Raw genomic sequence first — 17,136 nt, forward strand, 5'->3', positions numbered from 1 at the left:
TCGTAGTAGAATAAAGAGTGTATTATAGTTGCATATTTTGCTGCAATTGGCCACTACCCGCATATATTCGGATATTATGCATCGTCAATCGTTACAAGTATAAATGGGTGTAAGGCACACTAAAAATGTACAGAAACCAGACTGAAGCAATATCAAATACAGTTATTATAAATGCCCTCAATAGGTTTACAGTATCGCATACATGATACAAGGCACATTTACATATGACTGATGGCTTCACCCGGCAGGCTCACAAAATTGTACACGAGCACCAGGAAGAGTTATTGGAGCGTCGGCCGGACTCTAAATCATCATAAAAATTTCGCTGACTCATCTGAAATAGAAATGACATGGAATTATTGTTATTTACAAAAGAGATTCAAATATTGGCCAGTATTTCTATGGTCAAAGACTATGGGATCATCGGTTTCGTTGAATGTAGGGTATCCATACTATCCAATCTGCAACAAGCCTAAACTTCAAATCGTTTTCGTCAAGTTTTAATTCAAAACGTGATATCCAAGCATGTTGACATATGTGAAGCTATATTTTTTGTCAGCTCTACGCAGCTTCTGTTAGCTTCAATTGACGTGGAATATTCCTCTTGACGTTTCTTCTTCAGATATCATGAAATTGTGTCATAATAAATACATTGGACTTGCAACCTTTGATTCATACCAGACATCTTGGGATGGTGTGGACGTGAAGTTCACGTTCGCGTTCTGTGTGTGAACCTCACAAATTTGGAGGTTCACGTTCACAAACGAACCTTGGTAGGTGGTTCTGCACTGGGAACCTTTTTCATTTATTACAATTTTCACATCATTATAACATCTTCGGTTTAAATTTATTGCACTTCAGTTGCGGGCCACTCTATGCATGGCGATAGCTTCATAAAAAAAATCAACGCTAAACGAGCATGCACCCTGACATCTCAGACATTTTACTTGCTTTGTTACAAAAGTTTGCTCGAAATATCAAGCTTTCCGTTAGTGAATATTTAGTGACTCCCTGCTGTGAGCTTGACCCGCAATCACACAACATCAAGAGCGAGATACACTACATGTAGGTAGTCAGCGAATGATGCTTATTCAACCCATCAATGAAATTGATATCGTTGTCAGGCGTAAAATCTTTAGCAGGCGTACGGGGTTAATCGTGATTTCATATGTTTATCATTTATCATAAAAACCAAATCCGTGCAATTGGGGCGTTGGGTACTGCTGAATAACATGTTAATGGGGTAATATCGGTAGCAAGTAGGCTATAGAAACCCGTTGTACACTCTGCTCAATATCAACATAGCAATACTCAGACGCCGAATTCATCGTCCGGTCTGGTATAGAGCGTATAAGCTTTTATTCCCTAGCAAGTCCTTGTCGAAATTGTTGGCAAAGCGACGAAAGATATGGATTTTATCGGATTAGTATATCATTTGATTACCCAATATGTACTTTCGCATTGTGGCATTATGTGGTCCGAATAGTTGCTAGGTATCGTGTATAACTTTAATATGTCACTTAAATGTAGGGTGGGAATTAGCAATATGACGTCACGTGACGTCGTGAGGTTCACGTTCTCGTTCACACAGAACCTTTCAAAAAGGTTCGCGTTTACACGAACCTGGACCTTTCACAGGTTCACACGATCCCTACGCAGACACCAACAGTTGCATGAGTACAACATATGCATTGCATTTATTTGCATAATTATTAGTTATCAGTGGTATCAAAGTAATTTCGATAGTGACCGCAATCAGCATTATGGCTATTCCCAAAAAGACACGCACTACGATTCTGCATTTATATTATTCTATTTGACCAAGTCTGCATCATAGAAGCAGAAGCTTTATTCATTCGCCAACAACAGAGTTGACTGAATACGATGAGTGGCCGATTGAATACGTCTTCAAACCTCGAAAACAGACGTGGCTCTAACGAAGATATAAGTTCTCATATTCCGGTACTCCGTTTGCTTCAGTAGTGACTCGCGTGATGAGGCATTGGTCCTACGCATGCGTCGTGAGGAGTACAGCAGATTTAACTGTATGCGCAGACGTTCGAATTGGATTCATCATTATTAAATCACCATCCGGGTTGTAACTTGCATAGAACGATTTTGCATCGGCGCTTTGCCTTTTGTGAATAATTATTAATTGGTTGATTTTCCCAGAAAACTCTGAGCTGAGTGTGCACGTTTATGCCTTCTCAGAACTTTATATCAATGTCGCCGACTTTTTCATAATGGCGACTACTGTTGAAACTCAACACTATGGCTATAATTCGGCCGATGAACATGTTCGATATTTGCAGAGAGAGAGAGATAGAGATATTTATTGATTTGTCCAACCGTAAAGAGAACAACATTGACACATGAAACAACAACAAATGAACTTAACGGTATAGGACAGGGTGGGACCGATATGATTCTGGGTAGGGTCAACTGGTCTGATCACACCCTGCATTAACAAATACAGATATTGTGTCAGAAATTTGGAGGCATTTGGCTAGGATCAATCAATAAGCATAATAATAAAATACTAAAACAGACAAATCTGCTGTCGAGGAATTATTTACGGGAATGTACTTCTTAATATAATCTCAACGTTTTTTTAGAAATGTGCTGGCTAATACAAGCATTTTCGCATTTACATCAATTGCTTCGCGGGCCTGATAAAATCGTGTGACGGGGCGCAGGTTTGAATCCCCCGCGGTCTTCCGACTAGGGAAATAATAGTTCATCAATCAGGCGAGAACTGATGGTACCCAGTAATGCACAAAAAGCAGACTTGTATTACCTGTGTTTCAGTCTGTTTCGCATGAATCTCGAAATTCGGAGTGCGCGGACTGCTCTCGGGAATGTTAATGGCCGTAAACTGCGTACTGTTCTCATCATCGTAGCCGGCACGTAGCCAATTCGGTTTGCAATGAGGATAAGTTATCCCATAGCGCACCTTAACCTCCCGCCCGTCGTTTTCGGTGGTGAACGTGTCTTCATTGAACATTGAACTTGGTGCCAAGTTCACTTTTATGTGGGATATAGCAGAGCGGTACTCTGCAACCCGAAATACATACAACCTTCTGTTGTCGAAGGAGTAATATTTGTTGTTCCATTTGGCGATTTTAATACGCGGTAGCTCATTGACAGATAATTCGCCGTCGCACAGTTTCTCTGCAGTCTTATTCACACTTCCTCCATCCTGGAACGTTGACTTGATACTATCCTGCTTAAACCTGATTTCGGATGGCCGCAGTTCCATGCATTCGTTTGCTAGCAGACAGATGCGGAAATGACGCCCTCCTACAACAAGTCGTACGTCTCCAGCAACCGTCACGGTGACTACGATGGCGTCGATTTTGGGGAATCACCACATCAAACACCATATTCGATCACGCGATTCATTGCCAGCTGCAACTATACATAACAAAAAGATTGTAGGATAGAGCGACGACCCATTGTTCTCGGTTTAGGTCCGCCACGCTTGACTATCTTAACACTTCAACTAGAGCATGCGAAAAGCTTAGTGTGTGATATATTCACTATAGGCACTTAATCTTCACAATCCTTTTGACATTGCATTTCTGCCAATACGAAATATACTTCGCGTTATGCCTGGAACATTCAATTTAATGATTTAGTAACTTATTATCTATCATGTTTAATCAACGTTAATTGCAATTGTGGTTGGTTTTATGTTCAAGTAATAACATGACCAATGTCGAATATGATCAGTAGCGAAGTAGTCTACGTCTACTTTTAAGAGTACTCAGGTAGGTTTTGTGTTCTTTTGTAATACTCACTTGATAGCTTACCATGCTAGCGTACTTCCAGTTCTACTGGAATAGTTTTTAGGCACAACTATACGTACTGTTTGCACTTTTTATTTTGTACAATACACATTAGATTAAGCACATGTCGTCATTACTCTTATGAGCGAAATTGTATTAACACGTGGTAATGTCACCAGTGTTTAGACGTATCTTACGAGGAAGCACCCGCCTCTGATCATGCACTCGCTAAAACTATCCTACACCCGATCGCTAAAATCTACTTTCTGAAACTATATATACTTACTTTTCATGCCTTCATTGTCTACTTCCTGTTGTAATACTGGCATGACTTGCAGAATTGGCTACTTGTACTTAGAATGATGTTTCTACTTCTTCTTTTCTTGAGTACCAACTCTGACTATTTTGACATCTTCTCGTGCTCTGGCGGAGTAAAACAACAATTAGTTTTCAATCATCTTTTTCGATATTGCCATGTTAACAGCATCCCTGCATATCGACTATTTCGTTTCCAAACACTCCACGAATAGCTGACAAGAGGTAGAGCGAATCGAACCTTGGCATGACTTTTTGTCCCACACGCGACTCAATTTCGGACATGTGCATGAAATCACCACTTCCATTCTTCGTAACTATATTGAAAAATATAACGTTAGCACTATTTCTACTTTGACCATGTCTAGAGGGAGTGAGGACGTCACAATTTTTAATTGACGATCCTTGTGTATTGTGGCATCTAAAATAGAATTACTACCTAACATGTTGGATGTTTAACTAGACTCCTATTCGCCATCTGATCTGCGCAAGCGGGGCCTTAAAAAACTTGGAAGTAGGCCGTGCTACAAGTCGGCAGATACGAAATCAAAATAAAAACTATAGGCCTGGTGTAAATGGCGATTGTAGTCGACAAACACCATGAATAGCACAATAAAACAAAATTATTATCGTGGCCTCTAAAATCGCATTATCCGATTCCTGACTTTGTCAGTTCAGTCCAGTTCGTCGCCAAAAATTGCTCTTGTTTTAAGTGTTCAAGCGCATGTGTCTGAATACTATTTTCTCGAAACGCTCTTAAATTTCAGTATGAGGTGGAACTATTCTTACTTGAATACTTTTTAGAACATTTTTTGCTTTCATTAAATGGAGTTATGACACATATATATATATATATTGGAAATACTTCTAATTGTTACTGAGATGAAATTTACGAAAATACTTCTACTTCTGCTTCAATAGCTTCAGATTACCACCTCAGCTTACAGCATTTGTTTTTACTCTGTTTTTTTTTTTGGAATCTCGGGTGATAGTTATTAGCTCGAACTACTTTTACTTGAGTGACATGTAGTTCAGGAATAAGTTTTCGCCACTTTTACGATTTTCATAACAACTGAGCCAAAGCACTTATTTCTATTAATTATATTACTGTTACTGAGTGTGAAGAAATATTCCAAAATTCGAACAGATCTACTGTTTGAAACTACTTCATTGAATAATGTTAAGACCTTTCATTATTTACTTCCGCTTGAAGTAGTCTTGGATATATCTACAATTTCGGTTGCATCTGAAACAAATGGTGGTTTAAAACACTTTGTTTAAACATGTTTTGAACAGTGTTTTAAAATAAGGCCAATTACAAAAATGTGTTTTTCAATTGAAAATTATGCCATAGTGGCCTAAATACTTACGAAAAAACATGTAGGCTAGTATATGAGACTATATGACCATTTGCACCCAATATAGTCGACGTATACGATATGGAATGGTTCAAAGATATTTTTGCTCCGTTTAAGACATGAGTCGGAAGCTTTTTGGTCAAAAGAGTCTTCTTTACCCTATATTTTCAATTGTAAATGTCACTTCAGTGCGACGTCACAATTTAAAGTCTCTTAACGTCATGGCTATAATAAAGCATGTCTTAAATGCAACCCTACCTACAATAAAGGTAACCCATTTCTACTTATAATTGAGCAGAAATTTACGATATTACTTCTATATACTCAAGTAGCAAGGCTGACAACTTTTACCTACTCTGGTAAAATCCTACGCCTCACTGCGTTCGTGTACGTAAAGAGTTTTTATTCGCGGTCGAGCTCAAACGAACTAGAACCTTCACTGGTTCTTCGACTATTTCCGTTTGTCCCGTCATAAGTTTTCAGTATGGACCAGCTCGATATAAATGACTTTCAATCAGTAGCGTTCGGTCAGGTTAAGGGTGGATGAGGCACTGATCCCTTTTGCGTCAGATTTACAAATATAGAAACCAGGGATATCTAGACTAGTCTAAATATCCCTGATAGAAACCCACGCGGGTATAGCTTATTCAACTGGTGACTTGCTCGTATCACATCAGGTATCTTCACACGCAGGCTACGTACGAAGCTGCTCTGGCGCGTTCTATTATACAGAACAAGAGGCTACGTCACGTTCCCTCGAAGGCGAGCGCAACACAGAGTTAGTGTGTGACAAAGAGAGAGAGAGAAAGAGAGGAAGATAAATACATTCATCATCGCAAAAACATTGAATACGTCGATCCAAAATTTATTCCTTTCAGTGTAAAACATCAATATAGGCTACTTTGGATAAATTCAATCAGTTCTGCCAGGCTCCTGAGCAGCGTAACAGGAACAGCGTCGGTCGCTCGTCGGTCCTGTATGCAGCCTACACTTGAACAGCAGGCGAGTCGCACACAGTTCGCACCGATGATTACGATAGGTACAACGATCCGTCATACTGCCACAAATCCGGAATTGCATTATGAATTATGCAGCTGCACACCTGACATCGGGCCACTTGCATACTATAATCACCACTAAGAGTAGCCATGAATTTACGACCCAGTTCCCGCTTGAACATGGTTTAATTTTGTTTTGATCTCTACGATTAACCATTCGTCGATATTGTGTGTGACTGCTTGCCGTGCAGTACAAAACTTCGCTGCAATACTCTGCTCACGAACTATACTGATTTTATCAAGGATAAAAAGAGGTGTCAAGCCGGGAACAGATCTCGTATATATTCATAATTTGAATAAATGGCATTTCAACGAAAATGAACGAAGATATCGCCAATGTCTTGGCGAAATATTATAAATAACACGAGACACGATACGTCAATATGGGATTCCGACTTCGAACAAATTTACAAAACGACTTTGACAGTAAGGGGGAGAAAGTTTTCGTGATGAGACTAATTTGCTGGCGCGAAAACAGGATTGTTACTGCGCACAAGAGGTAAGTATAACTTGACGCCAGAAAATTCTTTCTGAGCAAGAAACGTTAGTAGTCCTACATTCTCGCAAGTACAACAATCTTCCTGCCACAGAAGGTTGCAGTTGAGCACAATCTTTCATCAAGTTCTACATCTTGTGACGATAACAACTTTGCTGATCGAAGGAGTGTTGAATTTTCTGAGTGGAAGAATATTCTTCGCAAGGGGTTGAAAATATTTAGTAAATCCAGCAAGGTTATTATGCTTTCAATCGTCACTATTTCAGTGGAATAAAATCAAAGTCAATATGTGAAGGATACGGTGTCTTTACCTCTTGTCCGAGAAAAATTGAAGTAATTGGTGCAGGCCTAAGGAATTGTGACGGATTTTGATGGTACTATTCAGCTAGTCGGCTTATCAACCAACTTTGCGGGTGAGCGCCGAAAACAAATGAAGATCGTAATGAACAACAGCTATTCTCGTTGCTATGGACTGTCTCGGTAAGATTCCGACTGAAGTTTGGTTCTCGGGTAATCGCGACTCGTGCGAAACAAAAATGGATGGATACCCAATAAATACCTTCGGATTCATTTGATTCACTCCGACCCGAGCAACAGGCTCGAGATACATACAAGAAAGTCTACGGCACCGTTTAAATAACCTATCCGGACCCAGTGGATCTTTTTGTCAGATCTGAGGGACCCGACAAATTTTTCATTTCCGCGTTTCTATTGAAATCATGTCCGTGAATCGATTAAATAATGCAAATGAATTACATTTTAGAGTGCATTTCGCTTTGCGGCAGGATAGCAGGCGTCAAAACAACGTCGGAGTCCTTTTTCACATGAACTACAAATGGGAATTCGATAATATTTCCTAGGACTGTGATTTGAAACATGCAGGATCGACTATAAAGACGTCGTTGGTATAGTGTTGTTTCATTTAAAAACCTGAAACATTCCTTATACACGAAGGATATATGCGCAGCAGCGCTGCTATACATTTCGTCGAATGAAAACGCATATTTTGTTTTGGAAGTCGACATCCTTTTTGGTATCAACTACAAATGGGAATTCAATAATAGGCCTTTTTCATAAGAATGTGATCAGAAACAAGCATCGACTATAGAGACGTCTTTGAAATTTAGTAGTTAAAACTGGCAGGATTTGTAATGCGAAGGCTCATGCACATTTAATTGAAATAAATCATTAATGTTAATTATGGACACGATTGCGACAGCGAATTTGCATTCCGTTATAATCGATATAATCGCTGAGTTATATTTTTTTATCTGAACAAGTCACACACAATGTATAATGCGATAAGACACCATGCGATGTCATGAGCAGATAGGATGATGTCGGACGACACGCATCAGTAGCGATCTTTTTAATCCAACATCGAGTGCCCGATGTCACAGTTCTTTTCGATGTTGATCTTTTTGAAGCCGCGGCCCTTTTGACTAGTCCTTTCCATTCCTTGCGGAGATGAGCTGATTTCGAATTTCTATATCCTGATCCAATCCAAATCCGAAGCTTCAAATCCTAATCCTAATTCAGAACTTTTGTATATTCAAGTCCATGTCCAATCCTAATTCGATTCCAACTTCGAAATTCAGAATAAATGCTAATTTATGCAAGGGAGGAATTGGAAATTTTTCTTTGACAACCAACAATCCTCTAGATTTAAGATAACTTAGCATAGGGCTACACTTCACATGTTCATTATTGGCACTAAGTGTACCATAGTGTTGTGCGTGTGGGGATGTCTTTATCTATGTTTCATGTTCTTCTGGCGAACTGGCCCCGTCCTCTTCTGTCCTGATATTGCATTTCATGTATGTGATTCGTCTTATTTTATATGTTCAAGTAAATTCTTTTTTCCGCCACTGTAAATGGCGGGTATTGATCCAAATATATGCAATGTATATATTTGAGGTGACCTTAGTCGCGACTGTATTTATTCTTTGCGCATGTTTTCCTTTTATGAACCATGCCGAATTAAATATTGAGACACAAAAAAATAAGTACATTAATAACTGATCTGAATAAAGCTTGTCGCCATTCGCCACACGACATATCAATCTCCCGAAAAATCGGTAAATCCAATCCAAATCCTAATCCGTTGAGAAAAAAATCTCTAATCCTAATCCAGTCCAAATCCAATAAAATTTCACAAATCCTTTTTTTTCAAATCCTAATCCTAATCCATGCTCATCTCTGATTCCTTGTGGGTGCTTTCTTTCGTCGGGTCTTTTGCTGTTTTTTTTTGTCGCCATAAGAACTGTAACGGCGGGGAAAGAGGAGTCAAGTGTGGAAGGTCTGTGTCGTCTGATAACTTAGCTCGCAGTGGTAGACGCACGTTCCTTGCATTAGTCCTTGATCTGACAACTTCAACGTGAACGCAACGACAGTATGTCCTCAGAAAAATATATTGGTCGAATATGCATGTGACATACAGTAGGATATCGCATATGAGTCTAGCAGCTCTAGCTTATAATTGAAATACATAGGCTGATAAATGGTAAGTCACGTGGTACGAGAAGAGAGACATAAATCACGTGATAAACAGATATGAGAGAGAGCCATGGGCTCCACACCAGATAAACCTCCGACGGGAATCGAACCAGGTCCGCCAGATTTGTAGGCGCTGATCGTCAGAGTTCTAGCATGAGAGGTGGTCGGTCAGAAAGGAAGTACTTCTGCTTGTCGGAGAACTTTAACTTCAAGCATTTCGCCGACTTACAATAATTAGTCAAGTAGTAATAATTGTAAACTACTTTTACTTCTACTATGAATACTGTCCATCTCCAAGATTACCGGACCACGACTGACCTATCGCTCTCGCCTTCCAGGACATGCCACTTCATTCCTTGTTGCTTTCTTTTTCTATACTATCTTCTTTACTTTTCATTCAGTGTGCAATGTGTATGCCTCCTCGATCTTCACATCGCCTAGGCCAAGGTAGCTTCGACACCTTCCTATCTTTTCATTGTATCGCATTTTTGTGGCGTATTAAACTGATAAATTTCTAATATGCCAATGATGATGATGATGATGATTCTACTTGACAGTCTCAAGTTTTTTAAGCAAAACTAGGCCTAGAATACGTACTTTTTACTTACTTCTAAGTAGATACTTGTACTTTTACTTGAGTAGAGATTGACAAGGTTATTTCTACTTCTACATGAGTACCGACGAGGACTTTTCTCACCACCTCTGTCTATCATGTGTGAGTTTCCAAATTCTAATACGCCATTCTTTCTACACTGTAGTGATACCTCCGATATGATTGCTACTTATATTTAGTAGATACCCCTGATTTTGTGTGATAACATTTTGTGTCATAACGACGATGATAACTTCTCTTGGATCGTTGGTTGAAATTTCGACTTGACCGTGTTTTATGCGTATGCTGATTTGGAGTAAACCTCTTTGGTGTCGCTACGCGGTTTGCCAGTGAATCATCACTTGGTGAACTCAGCATCTGTGCCTCGGCACTTGGTGAATTCGGTACGTACTGAACTTAACTCGTATAGGAGTAAATAGGACCATTGTGAAATCCGTATTCGTTTCATCCCACGCTCACAATCACTCTGAAGAGTTTTTGGTATTATGGACCTACACAGGTGGACTGAAAAATGGCATTCTGGCTGCAACTTATGCTATATATTCCATGAAATTTCTTATTGTGCTGTTCTAAGGTCCAGAGTTCCACAAATGAATAATTATCTGATTTACAAATATGCTAAAATTACTCGCGGAGTCGCGAACCACCTGGTATACCGCACCACTCTACTGACTCATGACTCTAGTATGTAAGTAAGTAGATTTCGTCAGGGCCTGCATAGTTTCAGGAATTGATCGTAGCTCATAGGTGGCCTACCTATACTTTTGAAATTACAAGATATGCATCTTTGCGATTGCGGCTGCAGTAACACAAAATTACTAAACGACACTAAAAAAGACCGCAATTCTCAGAAATTTGCATTCATACTCGGGCTATTACGCCCTGTTGCCATGACAATTTTATTTCGAAAGGTGGAGTAGACTTATTTATTAAAAAACTACTTCTTACTCTCGAAAGTTGAAGTTTGATGTATTGCTTCAAAACCTGTGAAATAGAAGCGGAAGTTATCTAAAAATAGGACCGCTTGAGTATGTAGTGGACAGAGCTGGTCAGTATCATATCACAGTCGCAGTAATTTTACTTTTATCGCGTTCTCAAAAAAAGATTTAGTCTAATTGCGCTACTGAAAGTTGTTATGTTTTTGACTACATCGGCACCTGACCTAGAATACTAACTTTTTTATTAACTTTGAATGCAGCACTTCTATACTTGCGTTTGAGTATAGGCCTATAAAATTTCAATGTCAATTCTACTTTGACCACCTCTGCGGTAGTTGCAGTACACAAAAGCTACCCGAGTGCTCCAAGAATTAGAACTATGCCGTAAATATCCACTACATAAGTGGAAAGTTATTCGTTCACGTCTAAGACTCGACTGATACTGTTTTGCAGGGCTCAAAGTAGCATGGAAAGCATGGAGAACAGTGTGTCGATGGTGAAAGAATATTTACAAAACACCAGCAAGCTTCGAAGGACTGAAAATTTCACGAACAAGGAAAAGCTGTTGATGATCAGCATTCTGGAGAAGTATGTCTCGATCACGGAAAACAAAGCCATCGACGGACAGACTTGCAGGCAGAAAGATGCCGCGTGGTGTAAAATAGCTTCCTCCTACAATATCTCAAACACGGGCACGGCGAGGACCGTGACGCAGCTTCAAAGTTTGTGGAAAAATATGAAAGCAAGGATACGTCATCAATCGCAAACCTATCAGCAAAAAGTTAGGAACGGACAGTCGGTCGCCCCGCAGGAACTGATTGAGCTGATGAAGGAAGTGTTCTGTGAGTTGTTTTTATTGCGTCTTATAGTTTGGTGTGAAAGTCTCACTGATCAGCAGGGCTGTAAGAAAGTCGCAAGCTTCCGCGTCGCAAGTGAATTCTACTTTTATAGTTTTGACTCGCGTTGAGTCATTTTCTATTCGCCATCGAAGTCAGGGTTCAAAGGTTCGAGTGTGAGTCACTGTTGACTATTGACTGTTCATTTTTTGAAATCTGTTTGACTCACTTTTTTATAACTTCATTGAACGCCTTCACAGATATAATTTAGTAATTTTAATCGCTTTGCACAGTCTAGTTGTACCGGTATATTCATATCGAAACGAAATATTTTCAGCTGTCACTTGTCAGGGGTAATCGTCAGCAACTAGTAGAGAATTGAAAATTGGATTGTTGATCTACGATGTTCTTTCCAATTCTCTACCAGTTGCTGACGATTACCCCTGACGAGTGTCAGCCGAAAAACTTCGGGCTGATTTCAATATGGATATACAATTCCAAAGTCGTTATGTGGAAGTGAAAGTAATCTTATAAAGCGTAATCACCTCTCATCACACTCAGTAATCAAGTAGGTTACGGTACATGTAATTTTTGCCTATGCTCATTTCACAAATTTTGAACCCAATCCCCGTCTTAAATTTGAGATTTTGTAGAAAGTATTGTTTGTTAGGTTTGCATCGCTTTCTGCGTTGGTCGCTTTACTATGTAATCTCGAAGGTTAATAGTTAATTGCTAAGTTTCGCGTCACTTTACGAGTGAAATTGTCAAGGGAGCCGTGTCAATTAGCTCTCTCTGACACGATAACTGAATATATTTTGTTGATTGCACCTATGCGTAGCGTCATTAGTAAATCTGCGATAGTCGCAAAGATACAATTGTCAATTTCGAAAATAGCCAAATTCGATCCACTTTCTGAAATTACTTTCAGACCTTCCATTTTATACTCTCACTTCAATAGGTTTGAACTTTTCAGGAGACTGCGACTTCTACGTGGGATTTGTCAACCGCATCTACTTTGTAGCAATGCTGCCTGCTTCCGCATCTCTCTAAACTATTATATTATTATGTTAACCGGCTGCCACTGACGGGTTTTTCCGTAAAATTTTGCTTCACTTTTCAAGAGTATAAAACCCAACTTTATTGGGATGCGAAACCAACGAGCTATAATTATGTCGTTGGATTGAGAATGTCAACACCTAACCAACTACGCCACGAAGCGAGACAAGAGCAGCTCAACCGCGCGTGAATATAATCGAGTTTACAAAATCGAGACAACAAACCTTGTAAAAATGTACATGTTTTCATTACTTCCTTATGGAGTCCACAACGTATACCTAGTGGGAATATGTACGACGTACGTGCTATTCACTGAGACAGAGATGACATCTTTCAAACAAGCCAGAAGTGACCCGCTTTTGCTCGAAACTATTTCTATCGATGCTATCAATGCATGATGGAGCGTATCAGCGCAGATACGCAGTCTTTATGGTGAAGCGTACCACAGATACGCAGTCTGAGAGGGCTTGTTTGAAAGATGATATCTCTGTCGCAGTGAATAGCACGTAATAATTAGCACGTGGTGCACTCCATAAGGAAGCAAACATTTTTACAGTCTTACAATACTGGAGAAAAAATTAACGATTTTTTCCGACTTTGTGGTTGGTTGACTTAAAAAAGGTCATTTTTCCGACTCAGCTCGAGAGACTGACACTTTCTTGAAATCTCCGTTTATTGACTAAAAGAATGAAAAGAAAAGGCCAACTTTCCGGCCCATCTGCCGAAATAGCGTTACTTCAGTGACGATTTACTGTATCTCAGTCGAATTTTTCACTATAACAAAATTCTGAAAAAAGAGGACAAAAGGGCGTCCTCCGAGGACACTTTCAAAATAGTCAAGAAAGAGGACAAATCCTCTTAAAATAGGACGTGTGGTAACCCTAGTATACGTACACGAGGTTGACCTGCTATCGTCTCGCTTCGAGGTGTACTTAGTTAGGCGTTGACATTATGATTCCAACGATATATTACTTGTTGGTTTCCCATTAAGGACGTGTTTTACAGTTTTGAAAAATGAAGTAAAATTTTTTGGAAAAACTCGCCGCTGCCAGTCGGTTCATAGTACTAGAGAAAATATGAATATTCATTAATTTTTCCAGCCGACAATGTCACGGAGATTCTTCCAGTGATCCAGCCACTGTCCGAATCTTTCCCGGAGGTTCAACCTCTCTACAATCCCTACGACTCTGACGCTCCTTCTGCAGTCTCCAGAAATGATACAGAAACCGCTAACATCGCTGCCAATCCTCAAGAGTTACCGAGTCTCACCAACGGGAGCTCACAGGGCGATCACGACAACCCGGACACCTCTGACCAGCTCTTGAAGATGGCTCGGGAGGAACACAACATGAAAATGATGTTGATAGAGTCTAAGATTTATGGAGTGAAACGGCGCTTGCAAATGGAAGAGGAGTTACACGCGATAAAAGTGAAGAAACTCAACGAAAGCTGCATGTTTTCGTGAGCCCTACGCGAGTGTTTGGCCGCTGCGCGGGGCTGTGTTTAGCCGATGAATTTAATGTCTGCAAGGCTGGATGTACGGAACCGGGGCGGGGCAAAATCCGAATAGGCCTACATGAGCAATTAGATTCTGAATCGAGTATCAAACTTCGAGTTGAGTATTTTGAAACCTTAACATTGTAAATAATGTGGTAAGTTCAATGTCTACTTTAAAGCCTTTCACGGTGGATAACAGTAATATTATCTGACAAATTAACTCTTAGGGCGGAGATCATAAAGATGGGTTGGTTGAGAAGTCGATTATCGCGTTCATCAGGACTTAACAATCCAGGATTAAAGAAACCAGATGATAAAGTTGCATAAAGATGAGTTTTGATCTCCTAATTTAGCTAACTTGAATAAACTGTACAAGTGTACAATACACGGCGTCAAATTCCTACGCGGACCGAGGTGTCCTAGGTAATGGCTTCACTGAACAATCAGAAAATCAAACAATAATGTACGCACCGTTGCAGCGCGATATATCTGTCAATATTCTATAATCACTACAGTGTTGATTACATGCGACTTACATTTCGCGATGATGATAATTCTACCTACAGTAGCAGTATCTTTTATCAGTAGCTTTCTGTTTCAATCCAAAACTTGACAATCGACACTCAATAACGCCTTTTCGCATTATAAAATAGAGATCGCACAACCACTTTAACAGTACCACTTCGGTAACATTATCTATAAACAATCTTTAATCACACGGTCTAGCATTATTCCGGATCAACTAGCATTATGATTTCCGCTTGAAATGCGCCACTATTAGCAGTGTTTAATCTCACGATTAGAATTCTCGCGGATCAGCCAACTTTATGATCTCCACACCTAGTGGCAAGGAGCATTTAATTTCATTACTTGAAAAAATTGTTTCTCACTATTCGAATCATTAGAATTGATACTCGATTCAGATTCGAGTACCCGAATCATTGTGCTCAGCCCTATATAAAAACTGATTGCAAGGTACTGGCTGAGAACAGATTTTATTTGTGTTGATTCCTAGTGCTAAACTGACATTATCGCTAACATGATCTACCATTGCTGACAAAGTTCTAGTGCCCGATGATGTGACAATTATATATAATTTTTTAATATAGGATACATCAGCAAGTCTCAGAAACAAGTGTGGCTCCCTGAAGATTTTGACCCTTGACCCAGTGTACGTACGTGTATAGATTACCTTCTACTGCCAAGACAACGTTTATGTCTCTCACAGTATTACAGTATAGAGGTATGGTACTATAAAATGTTTATTTAAGCATATCAACATGCCTGTGGTAATAATAATTCTGCTGAAATGGAAGGTTAATCACCTGCCACGCAATGCAATCACTAATCTCTGTTGAACCAGAGTCTGTATCACTTTAATATATGTGCCAGCAGATTGGAATGATATATCATAATGGCCTGAGATTTTTTTGCTTTGCTACATTCCGCATATTTCGAGCCTCCATGAAGCTTTCATTCTGAGTATACTGTGCGACAGAGCGTTGTGACTTAATTAAAATTGCGATTTTAAGTTGTTTACGGTGGCTGTAGAATGGTGATGGCTTGTTTGTTGCTAGGAACTGCTTTTAAAGAAGCTTGATTTAAAATTCTGTATGTTACTGGTTTGATTCCTGTTTATAAGCGCCATACATGCTTTACTATCTTCATGTTTCATATGATGCACACTAACTGACACTCACACCCTTGTGATTATCGTCTTGTCTGACTTTAATTGGAAATTGTGCACTGCACCAGTGCACAATTCATATGCTCCGAACACATTGGGTTAGTATATCTTTGACCAATTACGGCATTTGTTCTTCATTTGCTGCGAACATGCCGACTCCAACTCAGAATCTTTCAGAGATATTTGCTTGTCGCACGCCACAGTGTTTGGAACTTCATCAACCCATCATTAAGACCATCTTACCTCTTGGGGATTGTAAAAATTGATTGCTGCTCAGTTTGGCGTTTTATGTATCCGTGACAGTCACTACTGGACTGTAAGCAATTGATTTGTCTGCCTGTCTTCATTGTTTTTATATTGCCTGTTTTGAGCGGTGAGCATGTCTCAACTTGGCTTGTGTTATGTTTGCGTTTTCTTGTTTTCAACCTTACTAAATACAAATAAACTTGCGATATTTTCGATGATCTTATGGTTATCCAGTACGGATGGTACATGGCAATTGTGTCGTGGTGTAGTACTCAGCACTGAGCATGGATACGAACTAGCAAAACTCGGTAAAGTTTCTCTCAAACAGAATCGGATCTGAATTCACATTATTCCCGACAGTCGGATTCAGATGAGGACAGGATTCTAAATTTCTAGTGCATGAACCCAGTCAACAAAACGGGAAGCGATCTCCCGGCGTATTATGCGCATTCGATATCAAAATGATGCTTCAAAGGAAACAATTTCCGCACTTCTGCCGCAGACTTACTAACCCGTTGTTGCCGTCCATTAACCCTCTCGCTACTGCATCTTACAACCGCTATCAGCCCTATCGCTACGTGAATCACTGTTGCTTTCTGGCAAACATACTGACTCTTATGTTGTAAGACATCACTATTTGACAATATCTTTTCATTAAAGTTTTAGTTATAATTAAATCCATCACGAGCATACATACAAAATACCGGTCAAATACAGACGACTAAAATGCATAAAACAACATGTTGATTTCA

At 39.6% G+C, this 17,136-nt stretch overlaps 2 protein-coding genes across 2 annotated transcripts; one reads left to right on the forward strand and one right to left on the reverse strand.

The window, feature by feature from the left end:
* LOC145436259 (uncharacterized) lies at positions 1–3,335 on the reverse strand. The gene is made up of 2 exons (XM_080313622.1): positions 2,798–3,335; positions 1–334 (listed from the first exon to the last, which is right to left on the reverse strand). Exons 1-2 carry the CDS (start codon positions 3,257–3,259, stop codon positions 251–253), a joined length of 546 nt encoding a protein of 181 aa, XP_080169748.1. The 5' UTR covers positions 3,260–3,335; the 3' UTR covers positions 1–250.
* Positions 3,336–10,330: 6,995 nt separating this feature from the next.
* On the forward strand, positions 10,331–16,597 carry LOC145436260 (myb/SANT-like DNA-binding domain-containing protein 3). The gene is made up of 3 exons (XM_080313623.1): positions 10,331–10,507; positions 11,516–11,904; positions 14,055–16,597. The coding sequence occupies exons 2-3, from the start codon at positions 11,529–11,531 to the stop codon at positions 14,417–14,419; spliced, it is 741 nt and encodes a 246-aa protein (XP_080169749.1). The 5' UTR covers positions 10,331–10,507; positions 11,516–11,528; the 3' UTR covers positions 14,420–16,597.
* Positions 16,598–17,136: the final 539 nt, after the last annotated feature.

This window comes from Botryllus schlosseri, chromosome 3 (genome assembly GCF_051294905.1).
Source record: "Botryllus schlosseri isolate E-star chromosome 3, Bs_hap1, whole genome shotgun sequence".
Taxonomy (NCBI): Eukaryota; Metazoa; Chordata; class Ascidiacea; order Stolidobranchia; family Styelidae; genus Botryllus; species Botryllus schlosseri.